This window comes from Miniopterus natalensis, chromosome 12, assembly GCF_054644295.1.
Source record: "Miniopterus natalensis isolate mMinNat1 chromosome 12, mMinNat1.hap1, whole genome shotgun sequence".
NCBI lineage: Eukaryota > Metazoa > Chordata > Mammalia > Chiroptera > Miniopteridae > Miniopterus > Miniopterus natalensis.
Window position 1 is genome coordinate 29,608,596 of NC_142092.1, and position 13,900 is coordinate 29,622,495.

Below are 13,900 nucleotides of genomic sequence, written 5' to 3' on the forward strand. Positions count from 1 at the left end.
AAAAGGGTTGTTTGGCAGAGAATTAATGCTGTATATTCCCAGCATAGAGTGAGCTTCAAGCAAGAGTTAAACTAGGTGACAGATCTTTCTATAGTTAGAGCTTCATAGTGTGGCTTTTATAATTTGCCTTAAACCGTTTTGAATATCACACACATTTATTCAAATATGAATAACATTTTAAATATCAAATTTTTTCACAGCCCCAAGTAAATTTATGTTATCTTCTATTTAATGGTTATTTTACCACCTTCCAATGACAAGAGTTCTGAAAAATTGAATTTAAATCCTTGAGGTGCAGAAGGCCAAAACTATTAGCTTCATCATTCTGGTTTTTTTATATTATAGAAGATATCAACATCTTTTGAAAGACTCTAAAATTTAAAGATATAGTCCAGAGTCTTTTTTTAATTGGGGAAGAATATTATCAGAAAATTGAGAGGATTAAACAATAATAAAACTTCCCTACCATTTTAGCAGACTCTGTAGAAAAAGAAAAAAGTGATACATTATATATTGAAGGAATCAAGCAGAGAGTAAAAAGGAGCCTAGGCAGAGGGCAGAGTCCACATGTGGATACTCTAGTACTTTAAAATAGAAAAAGGCCTTACATAGAACCAATTTCTCTTAAGATGTGATTCTCATGAGTAGTACATGCTTTTAATTAAAACAAGAGCAGTTTGAGGCAGATGGAGCATGAAACACTGATAGGCAATTGAAAAAAAACAACACCTATATAAGCAGATCTTCTGAGTCTAAATGTATTAATATTTAATAATAATTTAATATAGGAATATAGGTTATAGCCCTAGAAACCTGAACAGTGCCTGAGAGTCATTGTATTAAAATATAACAGTAACTTGTTCATAATGATTATCCAAGTAATTGAGTTACTAATTGTGTGTTCAGAAAATCTGGAAGGCATATATCTTAGGAACATTTCTGTCAGTTTTTTAGTATTTTTTTATTGATTTTAGAAAGAGAAGAAAGGGGAGAGAGAAGAAAAAAAAACAACATTGATGTGAGAGCGAAGCATCAATTGGTTGCCTCCTGTATGCACCCCGACCAGGATGGAATCCAAAACCTGGGTATATGCCCTGACCGGGAATCGAACCAGCGACCTTTTGGTGCATGGGACCATGCTCAAGCAACTGACCCACACTGGCCAGAGCTCTGTCAATTTTTAAAAATCTTTTGCATCTAAGGAGAAAAACCTCAGTTAGCTAACACATTTACTTATGTAGTTTGAATACTTACTGTGGGCCTTCTCTATGCTAGGCATTGTGATAGGACCTGAGAAAGTAAAAATAAGTAGGATACTCTTCCTGCTTTTAAGATATTCCCATTCTTAATTTCACTTAATTGGAACTTTTTATGCTCTCATGATACCAAGTATAGCATTACTTAGTGATTCAGATTATACAGTGAATTGCAGAAGCTACCTTTCTGATATCAGGTAGGTTTGATAAAATTTTATCCACTTCTTTGCCCATTGATTTGCTTAAAATGATCTAATTCAAATACTCAGCCAGTGGTTAATTTTCAGTCCAGGATTCTTTCTTCTTTATAAATGAAAGTGGTTGGATACCATCAATTACACAGATATTGTTAGATTCCCCCCCCCCCCCCCCAGTAATAGTAACTGCCTCACTAAGAATGTGATGTCATCTAATTTCTCCTCTAGAAAGCCAAATGACACCAAAACTTGAAATTTTATTGTTGATGTAGTTGTTTTTCTTCATGCTTTCTGGTTAAATGCTAATTTAGAAATAAATGGAAATTTGGTATATGCTGTTCAGTGTGGGATTCCTTTAAATAAAGTACCACCCTGCTGATGTGGTTCAGTGGTTGGGCTTCGACCCATGAACCTGGAGGTCAGGGCACGTGTCTGGGTTTCGGGCTGGATCCCTAGAAGAGGGCTCAATCCCCAGTAGGGGTCGTGCAGGAGGCAGCCAATCCATGATTCTTTCTCATCATTGATGTTTCTCTCTCTCTCACTCTCCCTTCCTTTCTCTGAAATCAAAAAAACATTTTTTTTTTAAAATAAAATAAAGTACAAATGCTTTCCTTTTCTATTAAATTAGTCTTAAGTGAAAATGTGTAAGAGTACCTCAAGAGAAAATACTAGCATATGATAGCTCATATTAGAACTTCTGGCAGTGTTAAAATACATTTTAACTTTTTCCATACTAATATGCAGACATTTCACTATACTGTCAAGCTAGCACTTTTTCAGGGGACTTCACCAAGATAAACATGATGTTTTACTCCCAGAACTGTGAATATGCAGGAATATGTTATGAATATGGTGGTAGTTTCTTTAGGTAAGCAGTAACAAAAAGGTAAATAGTTATTACCTTTTCATTTAATATTACTTGGACTAGGAGAATGCCAAATCATTAGTTTATTAAAATACTTAATTATAGTTCATTTGATTTGTGCTGTGTTATTACACATTATGAATTTAAATTTGCAACCTTTTGGATATTGCTAGTGATTTTAAATGAGACTTCTTTGTGTATGGATCCATTTGGCCTTACTAAAAGTTCTTTGAAAACAACTTTTCGAACAATGATATGTTGTTATTTTCTCTCTTTTCCACGATGATATTTATTTATGGAACAAGAACCAAACCTGTAATAAAAAATACAATCCACATTTGTGCGCTCTAACAACGTATTTATAAGTAAAAGTATATAATGATACCTTTATTGTATCCATAATGGTTTTGTACTGTTCTTTTTAATAAAAATGTTCTTTTATGTCCATAATAATGCCCTCTCAATTTAAAAAAACATTCTTTGTATCATTTTTCCTCCATTTGACTGTTAATACTTGTTTTGTTTAGATACAATGTTATAAGAAAATCTATATAAAAGAATTGTTTAAACAAGTTACTTTCACCTAAGTTTAACAGTCAACCCATCTAAATTTATTAAAATGTGCAAAATATGTCCATGGTGGTGAGACAGTTGATAAATCTGGAATTTATTTTTTTTCCTCTTTTTCTTCCTTTTAGGTGACCAATGTCCCCAACATCAGTAGATTGCCAACTCCCTCTCTTTGCAACACCCCAGCCAGCGTTATGCTGGCACTGTCATACCCATTTCAGATTACTGCCGCAGAATGGAATTGTTCTTTAGTTGTAAGGTAAGTTTCCCTCCCCACTCATTTTACACACATAGACTCAGCTTTTCATTTTACAGTATTGTGTAGTTTTGTAAGTTTTTTAAAGTTTCTTTTTCCATATGGTTCCCTAGGTTATTAATGTGTCATATTCAAAAACTTATAAAACTGCATAATATAATAAAGCACTTACCTTATGACCATAGACCAGCTCCTTTTTGTAGTAATCCCTATGAGGTTATAAAACCTCCACTATTTGGCAGTTGGGGGCATCTTATGGAAAGGGAGCTGGCAATCTGCAGCTGCTGTGGACATTGGATAAGAAATTATTGAAAGGTAAGCTTCAGATTTAATCTACATTGTCTGCCTTTGGTTCCATGGTGTGTGCTTGAAATTCATACTCTATTCTATGGTAAATTTTATAATAAATTCATAAGAGAAAAACATTATTCTCCTTTTTTAAAGTGACTTTCAGTAAATGTTTGAATTATTAACATTCATATAACACATTGGGATTATTTTAGAAAATATTTTTTATCCCTGAAAATAGCGAGAATTCTAATTTTGAGAACAGTTTATATTCATTCATATACCTGTTTATGAAGAAAAGTCAGAGCCAAATTTACATACAGAAAGCTTATTAAATATATTTTTATTAGAGAAACAGTTATAGCATTGTTCCACTAATGACCTTTTATCATTTCTTCTACCTACCATCTTTATCTTTGATTCTATATTGATCAGTGCAGATACAGATTGTAAGAGCTTCTAATTTTCATTACATTCATATTCTCTTTTGAAAATAGGGGAACTTGCTATTTTCCTTATTTTTTAATTTACTTTTAAACTTTAGATCACTATAATTTTAAGTACTATTGTAATTAAACAATAAATTTGAGATTGTAATTTTTGCATTACAGAGATACCCTACATGCAAATATAGGTACTTACACCATATAGTTTCTTTCTTTAGGAATTGCCTGTGTATAGGTTAAGAAAGGCAGCATTATATAGCGGAAGGAGAGGAGAGTTTAGCATTTAGAAGACCTAGGATTTTATTCTAAAGTCTACTGCTATCTACAAGTACTTCCTTATATGCTACTTTAACTCACTTTCTTCTATAAAACTATGTCCTGAGTTCCCTTTTAGCTTTAATAATTTTATCCCAGAAGAAACATGATCATTTTTCTTAGTTTTTTCATTATCTGCATATGTAAATCAAGTTGATCAGTCAGAAGAGCTATTGCCAGTATTTAGTTAATGACCTGACTTGAAGTTCTGATAATACTCTGAGATAATCTCTTGGTAGAAAAGGACTTAATTATTTTAATTCCATTTGGGTTGTATTGACCAAGCAAGAAGAGAAATGAAATAAGCAGTATGAGTTTCTCTTTTACTATCAAGTAGTTAAAGAACCTTACCTTAAATCCCAGTCCCATAGCAGCGATTCTGAACTTTTTTAAACCTGTGCCCCCTTTTGATCAACCTAAAAACTCTGGACACCCATATACCATGGCAGGGTATAGGAATGCCCTTTGTCAAGGTTATTGTATTCTTTATATGTATCTTCTAATCAAAATATTTTATCATTCTTTCTATAACTTGTGTTATGTAAACAATAGACTTTCTGTTTATTTCCCAAATACAGAATGATTAAATATGTACTGTTAAATGTAAATGAAATACCATATCACTATCTCAGTTTGGGAATGTGCAATATAAAGAAAGGGAAGAAGACAAAAATAGGTATATAAAGTTAGAAGGCCATAGACATTTCCATACAGGTCAGTGGGTAAGACAGAATTATATGGAACTTAGAAATCTATTCTCTGATTTAATATTTATGACCCCTTTCCTGCGTACATCAACTAGTTCGGTAGTTTATTTTTTGGGCATTTGATTAATTAATATTTACTAACCAACGTAAAACCAAAAGGTAAAATCTTCCTAATCTTTTAAAAATTCTTCTCTACAATAATTAATGTTGTTGTTTAGTACAGACACAGCTGACAAATGTCTTGAAATAATGACATCCGCCTACACAGTCTCCCCTCCTGTGCCTCACCTGCCTAGTTCTAAGGTCCCATAACACTGGTAGGCCTTCTGCATTCCTCACCCCATCACCACCACACTAACCTAGACAGCAGCCATACTGCCTGAGTTCATTCTGCATCTGCCATTCTTCCCTACCTGACCCCCAGTTAAAAGGAATTTAGCACGCCCCCTGGCCTGTTAACACTTTTCCAGTTATTTATACCACATAGGATATTTTCTGCATCTTCATTCCTCATTTCTTCCCTCTTTCTGCTCTAACTTAGGAAAAGTTTACTTCTACTCTCACCATTTTATTTTTGAGCCACATGGTAGTTATGAAGGGGAAAATAACATTGCTGACATGCCTTGTTAAAGGGGAAAATCTCCACCTTCATATTTTCTATTTTTTTCCCCTTTTTAAAAATTTTCTGTTTTTTACTGAAATAAAACCCTATCTCATTCCACAAAGGATTTAGGGCAGCTTTCATCTGCTTTTTCATCTTCCTCAATTAGCTTTCCCTACATGAAAGTTATTTCTCGTTCAGTTTTGTGTGTTTTTTTGTTGTTTTTTTTAAAGATACATCTTTATTGATTTCAGAGAGAGGAAGAGAGAGAGATAGAAACATCAATGATGAGGAAGTCACTGATCGAGCGCGCAACCCAGGCATGTGCCCTGACCAGGAATCGAACCCTGATCACCTGGATCCTAGGTCGACGCTCAACCGCTGAGCCACGCCTGGCCAGGCTCTCGTTCAGTTTTATTTTTTTTGTTGTTGTTTTGTTTTTGTTTTTGTTTTTGTTTTAGAACGGTTTTGTGTGTGTTTTTTAAATATATCTTTATTGATTTCAGAGAGAGGAAAGGAGAGGGAGAGAGAGAGAGAAACATCAATGATGAGAGAGTCATTGATCGAGCCTGCAACCCGGGCATGTGCCCTGACCGGGAATCGAACCCCGATTGCCTGGATCCCAGGTCGACACTCAACCGCTGAGCCACGCCCGGCTGGGCATCTCGTTCAGTTTTATTGTTTATCATTTAATAGTTTTGTTTTCATGGGTTAGAATAAGCACTTCATACTATTTCAAAACATTCCTTTGAGCGGGAAAAGACTTGAGGTATAATTTATTGTTATGTAGGGTTCTTTTAGAAAGTATTTGCAAGAGAGAAGATATGTCTGTCTACGTTAGTATATTACATGAAATAAAATTACTTTTTTTGAAATTTTTTTCACAATGCTATGATTTGTCATGCCACTAAGACGACACAAGGATGAGTGAGCCTAGGTTCTATATTTAGGCAAACATGCACATAAAATCTCACATCTTCCTACTCTTTTAATAAAAGTTCTCCTTCCAAGATTGAAAAATCCTCAGAGGAAGAAATAATAGTTGTTTATTTTTATGTGCCTAAACATTCTGTTGGTTTAAAACAAAACTTTGGGGGAGTAGGAACTGTATACTTAATCCCTTAGATTTATATGCGACTAAAATTTCCATGCTGAAATCTTGAAGGTTTTACACACACACATACACACATACACACACACACAAAATTGGGAAATTTATGCACAAATTTAGAATACATTTTGCTCTACATATGTGCAAATTGACTCAACAGTTGCTATGAAATTAAGTCTAATTCTTGGCATGCTAAATGTAATCCATAACATATATACTAGTATGTATTTTGCTATTAAAAATAAAACAAGTGGACACATGGTATGTGAATTATATCTCAAAGCTGTTTACCAAAGTAAAAAGGAAATGCATGTGTTATATAACAGTAAATGATGATGACAGTGGTGGTGATGTTGATAGGTGTACACTAACATTGTGGAGAATGGGGTATAGGCTACCTAGAGATATAATTTCTATAAACTTATTCCTGTGGTATTTGAATAATTTTATGGGAACTGGTAAAGCATATCTTAGAGATTTTTATACCCTATGTCAGACTGAATTTATGTGATACAGTTTTCAAGAGATAGTGATGTAATTTTAAGAACTTGGAACTTCAGTATCAGGCAGTTGCGGGTGAACTCATAGGACTTTAAACAGATCATTTAATCTCTGTGAGCCTTAGTTTTATCATTTGTTAAGTGAGACTAAAATGCACATACCTCAGAAGGGTTTTAATAGAGTGTGTGTGCACTGTCATGCTCACTTCATCTCTCCTTCCCTCTCCCCATCCCCCCCATATATGAATGAAATGCTTTCGATAATGCCTAGCAAATGGAGTAATTATTAACTCTGTAGCATTACAGTATTGAAAATGACCAGTTTATCAAATAAGATTTATTACAGCATACTCCCTGCTTTCTGCAACCTTCTAAAGAAATAACATTTATTTTATGGGATTGGTGGTTTGGTTTTTACTCAGAAAATAAGGCTTTTGACGTTCACTTTTTGATTAAATCTAAGGGATTTACTTTTAAAATTCTGTTTTTAGGGCAAATGGTATCATCGGAGGCAAGCTGTAAAAGAATTGCATAGTACATTGATACGCCTTTTAAATGAATTGCTGCCATGGGAACCAAAGTTGATGAAAGCTTTTCAAAGAAACAGGTAACTCAGGCTTTATCATTTGTTTTACTTACTTTAGGGCTCTTAATTTAGGATTTATGGGGAAATGTCCTGGAATATTTAGTAGTTTTCTGTTGATTTGTAACTTAACATATTTTGAGTGCCTCCTCTGTACAGGGACTTTGTAAGTCCTGAAAAAATGTTGATAAATCCCTTACTCTACGGCTTACATTCTTTTTCTTTATTGTAAAATGCACAGAATTTACCATCTTAACCAGTTTTAAGTGTGCAGTTCAGTGATTTAAATACATTCATAATGTTTTGTTACTATTATCCATTTATCTCAAGAACTGAAACTCTATACCTGGTAACTCTGCATTTTCTCTGCCCCCTAGCCCCTAGTAACCACCATTCTATATTATGTTTCTATAATTTTGACAACTATAAGTTCTTATATAATATATAATATTTGTCTTTTTGTGACTGGCTTATTTCACTTAGAATAATGTTCTCAGTGTTCATTCATGTTGCAGCACATGGCAGAATTTTCTTCCTTTTTAAGGCTAATATTCCATTGTGTGCATTTACCCCATGTTCCTTAGTGGACACTTAGGTATCTTTTGTGTTTTTAGCTATTATGAATAATGCTGCACTAATGAATATAGGTGTGCAAATATCTCAGGACCCTGCTTTTAATTCTTTCTGTATATACCCAGAAGTGGGATTACCAGATTATAGGATAATTCTATTTTCAATATTTTGAGGAACCACACATTGTTTTCCACAGTGACTACAATTTTACATTTCCACCAACAGTGCACAAGGGTTCCAGTTTCTTCACATTCTCACTAACATTTGTTATTTTCTAGTGTTTTTTTTTTAATAGTAGCTGTCTTAATGAATATGAAGTGGATGGTATATTGTAGTTTTTATATTCATTTTTTTAATGATTAGTGATATTGACTATCTTTTTTGTGTGCTTATTGGTCATTTGTGTATCTTTTGGAGAAATGTTTGTTCAAGTTTTTTTGTGAATTTTTGAACCAGCTTGTTTGTTGTTGCTGAGTTTTAGGAATTCTATATATAAGGTGTTCCAAAAAAATGTATACACACTTTGAATGATTATAAAGTCACTGTTTATTAACATACAGTTCATTTTCAAATCTCAAAGAATCTACAGAAATGAGTCTCTTTCCTTTTTTGGTCAATGCCTGTTTTCAAACTGATGACTGTTCTGGTCCAGGCACTGCTGATAACACAAAACAGTGGAATCACAAACATCAAGAATCATTTCATTTGATATTTATGCACCCTCAATTCGTCCACTGTTGCCAGTTTTGTACCATAAATTTTTATCTTCTATGTATCCTCATAAAAAACTCTAGTGGACAAATTTTCTTTGTTCAAAACTTAGTCTGGCTTCACCCATTATTTCAAACCAGTTAAACCTGAAAAGGAGTGAAAATTGAGTTATCAGCTGTTAAAGGGTGTATACATGTTTTCAGGACACCTTGTATATTCTGGCTCTTAATCCTTTATTGGATATAAGATTTATGAATATTTTCTCTCATCCTTGGGCTACTATTTTACTTTATTGATAGTGCCTTTAATGCACAAAACTTTTAAATTTTCATGAAGTCCAGTTTGTCTTTTTGTTGGTGTTGCCTGAGTCTTTAGAGTTATGTTACGTCCAAGAAATCATTAGCAAATCCAATGTCATGAAGCTTTTGCCCTGTATTTTCTATTAAGAGACATTTACATCTTTGATCCATTTTGAGTAAATTTCTATACAGGGTGTTGGGAAAGTGTCTAGTTTCATTCTTTTGTATGTGGATATCTACTTTTCCCAGCACCAGTTGTTGAAAAGATTCTTTTTTCCTCGTTGAATGGTTTTGGCACCCTTGTAAAAAACTATGTGACCATATAACAAAAGGGTTTATTTAGAAATAAATAATGCTGCACTAATGAACATAGGTGTAAAAATATCCCTCTATTCTATTCCATTGGCCTATATATGTCTGTCTTTATGCTGGTACCACACTATTTTGATTACTGTACCTTTGTAGTAAATTTGAAATTAGGAAGTGTGAGTACTCCAGCTTTGGTGGGGTTTTGTTTTGTTGTGTTTTTTACAAGATTGTTTTGGCTATTTGGGGTCCCTTGAGAGTCCATATGAATTTTAAGATGTGTTTTTCTATTTCTTCAACAAACACCATTGGGATTTTGATAGGGGGTTGCATTGAATCTGTAGATTAATTCGGGTAATATTGACATCTTTAAATATTAAGTCTTCCCACTACAAAGAAAGAAAATTATAGGCCAATATCCCTGATGGACATAGATGAAAAAATGCTCAAAAAATATTAGCAATCCAAATTCAGTAATACATTAAAAAGATAGTATGCTGTGCTCAAGTGGGATTTCTTCCTGGGGTGCAAGGTTGGTACAGTATCCACAAATCAATTAACTTGATATGCCAGATAAACAAAATGAAGGATAGAAATCAGATGACCATATCAATAGATACAGAAAAAGCATTTTATAAGATCCAGCACCCATTTATAATAAAATCTCTCAGCACAGTGGGAATAGAGGGAAATTACCTCAACATAATACAGGCCACATATGATAAACCTAAAGCCAACATCATACTCAGTGGGGAAAAACTAAAGTGCTTCATTTCAAATCAGGAACAAGACAGGGATGTCCGCTTTCACCACTCTATTCAACATTGTACTGGAAATCCTGGCCACATCAATAGACAAGAGAAAGAAATAAAAGGCATCCAGATCGGAAAGGAGGGAGTAAAACTGTCATTTGCAGATGGCATGATACTGTATATAGAGAACCCTAAAGATTCTGCTAAAACACTACTAGGACTGATAAATGAATTTAGTAAAGTAGTAGGATACAAAATAAATATTCAGGAATTGGTTACATTTTAATACACCAATAATGAACTATCAGAAAAAGTACCTAGGAAAATTTTTAACCAAGGAAGTAAAGGACCTATACTCAGAAAATTATAAGACAGTGAAGAACAAAATTGAAGAAGATACAAATAAGTGGAAGCCTAGATAGGAGAATTAACATCACTAAAATTCCATATCCTCCAAGCAATCTGTAGAATCATTGCAATTCCCATCAAAATACTTATGGCGTATTTCATAGAACTACAACAGGTGTCCAAAAATTTATATGGAACCATAAGCACCCCAAATAGCTACAGCAATCCTAAGAAAGAAGAATAAGGTTGGATGTTACTACCTGGTATCAAACTGTACTACAAAGCTACAGTAGTTAAAACCGCATGGTACTGGCATAAAAACAGACATACAGATCAATGGAACAGAATAGAGAGCTGAGAAATAAACCCATGCCTATTTATGGTCAATAAATATTTGACAAAGGAGGCAAGAACATATAATGGAGTAGAGACAGTCTATTCAATAAAGGTGTTGGGAAAATTGGACAGGTACATGCAAAAAAATGAAGCTAGACCACCTTCTTACAACATATATAAGAATAAACTCAAAATGGATTAAAGACTTAAATGTAAGATTTGAAACCGTAGAACAGCTAAAAGAAAACATAGTCAATAAAATATCTGACATTTCTCTTAGCAATATTTTTTTTCTGATACACTTTCTTGTGCAAGGGAAATGAAAGAAAAATAAACAAATGGGACTACATGCTTTGCACAGCAGAGGAACCAACAAAACAAAAATACAACCTACTGAATGGAAGAAAATATTCACCAGTTATACATCTAATAAGGGGTTACTATTTAAAATTTATAAAGAACTCATACAACTCAACACACACACACACAAATAAAACAATCCAATTTAAAAAGGGACCCTGGCTGGGTGACTCGGTTGGTTGGAGTGCCATCCCATACACCAGAAGGCTGCGGGTTCGATTCCCAGTCAGCACATACCTAGGTTGAGGGTTTGATCCCTGATCAGGGTGCTCTCAGGAGGCAACCGAACGATGTTTCTCACATCAATGTTTTTTTTTCTCTTTCTCCCTTGATTTTTAGACATCTAATTGGAGTTATTGAGTAGGCAGTTTAGTATAAGTTCCCAGTCTAAGGGAGTAAGCCAGATTTAAGTTTGGGAGTTGTCAGAATATAGATTATATTTAAGCTATGAAACTGGTAGAAGTCACTTAGTATGTGAACGTAGATAAGAAGGAGAGATACCGAATCCTGTGGCATTCCAATATTTAGAGATGGTGGAGATGAATAGTACTAAGCAGAAGAGACTGAGAAGGAAGGGGAATGTTCGGTAAGACAGGAGGAAAACCAAGGGGAGTGTTCGGTAAGATAGGAGGAAAACCAAGAGAAAGAGTGGTGTCGTGGAAACCAGGTAAAGAAAATGTCAGTGAGGACTGCTCATGATGGATTGAGGAATATGAGGGCTGAGGATGCATTATTGAATTTTGGCAGCATGGAGATGATTGATGACCTTGATGAGCTGTGCTGGTAGAAAAGTGGGTAAAAGTTAGGAGTCTCTTCAAGAGAATTAGGGGAGAGGAACTAGAGTTTTGCTGTAAAGTGGAGCAGAGAAAGAGGGCAGTACCTGGAAGGACAAGTTGGAGTCAAGAGAGGTATTCCTTTGTGTTTTTGTTGTTTTAATTAGAGAAATAACATGGTTGTATACTGGTAGAAATTATGTGATACAGAGGCAAAAATAGACTCAGGCAAAGAAAGGGACATTTCGTAGAACGATATTCTTGAAGAGGTGAGAGAGGATGCTTAAGTGGAGAGGTTAGCTTGTATAAGAAGACAGAAAATATGAGTACAAATGAAGGTCTTAAGTTGCAGATGAGGTATGAGCATGTGAAAATTCTTGTCTGATAGCTTCCATTTTCTCTGAAATAAGGAGCAGAGTCACCAGCTGACACTAAGAAGAGGACTGAGAAGGAAGGAAATGATGAGTTCCATGTAGATATTTCTAAAAGGAAATTAATTTGTTATCTTTTTCCATTCTAGTACCTTAGAGCCCTTGCCTACTCCATAAAACGCATAAGCATTAATTTAAAACAGATAAATTCAGAGTAATTATTAACTAACATTTGTTCAATATTTATGTGCCACAAATACTGAGGGAAATACTTTTATTATCCGTGTTATACAAAGAAGTAATCTGATGCTTAGAAAGTCTTGCCCAAAGTCTTAACAGCTGTTAAATGACAGGAGTGAGACTTAAACTTCAATCTGCAAAAATAAGAATTTGTAGCAAAAATAAATTAGAAGATGTATATTCATATTATTTTTAAAAAACAGAAAATAAACAGGTAATATAAAGGTTAGGGGTAGAATAGAGAAACTCAGTTGGAAACAAGTGGAATAACAAAGAATCTCTAAAATACCGTATAATCATTTGGAAATGTTTCCATTTCTCCATAGTTTCATAGAAACATAGCTTTTATGTTTTTATGTGAAAAGGATCTCGGGAAGATCACCTTTATGCTTGGTTTTCCTATGCTTAATAAAGAATTATATCTAATGAGATCCAAAGGTTTAGAAATAATTACCCTCAGGATTAAATGATGGATTTTTTGTTTGTTAATCTCTGTAGATAGTTACTGTTTCTTAAAATTTCTTGATAAGCTTTTTTTAAATGACCTTTTTAATTTATAATCAGAAATTTTAAGAATATCTAAAATCAATAACTTAGAAAAAAATTACCTTTCTAACAGCAGCGTTTAGAAAGCAAATAGGTGGAATGCTCAAACACTTTATTCTGAAATTGCAGATAAAATCTTTTCAATTTCTTATGCCTATACCCTGGGTTTTATCCTCTTGAACAATAATCATTGGCAAGACTGAACTAAGCATTTTTTATTATATCGGGCATTGTATTTCAGGAGCCGCCTAAAGAAAGACTATGATGATTTCAGAAGACAACCTGATCATGATAAATTTACTAGAGAACTATGGGGTACTGAAGAAGGTGAAGGAGATCCTGGAAAGGAATCTCCTAAAGTGGACATCAGTAAGTCTGTAGACTTAACAGAACCTCTAGATATCCTGGAGAAAGATCACTTTGATTCAGGTAGGCATTAAAACTTTTTCTTTAACTTAACACTAAAAGCACAAAGAGAAGTTTTAGTATATTTTATGGAGCTAAAAATAATCTGGTTAATGACATATATTGATTGGGGGAATCTGATGTTTTGATGGTGTACTGTGTCCTTATGAAAGGTTCTTTGAAGT

General features: G+C 34.0%; 1 protein-coding gene across 2 annotated transcripts in view; it reads left to right on the top strand.

Annotated features, from left to right (window-relative positions):
- Positions 1 to 13,900, top strand: part of BRD10 (bromodomain containing 10) — an 83,129-nt gene that overhangs the window by 64,141 nt on the left and 5,088 nt on the right. For both annotated transcript variants that reach the window (XM_016214250.2, XM_087822672.1), the window contains 2 exons: positions 7,604 to 7,719; positions 13,552 to 13,739. In XM_016214250.2, coding sequence (XP_016069736.2) covers positions 7,604 to 7,719; positions 13,552 to 13,739 — 304 coding nt within the window. The remainder of the gene's footprint in view (positions 1 to 7,603; positions 7,720 to 13,551; positions 13,740 to 13,900) is intronic.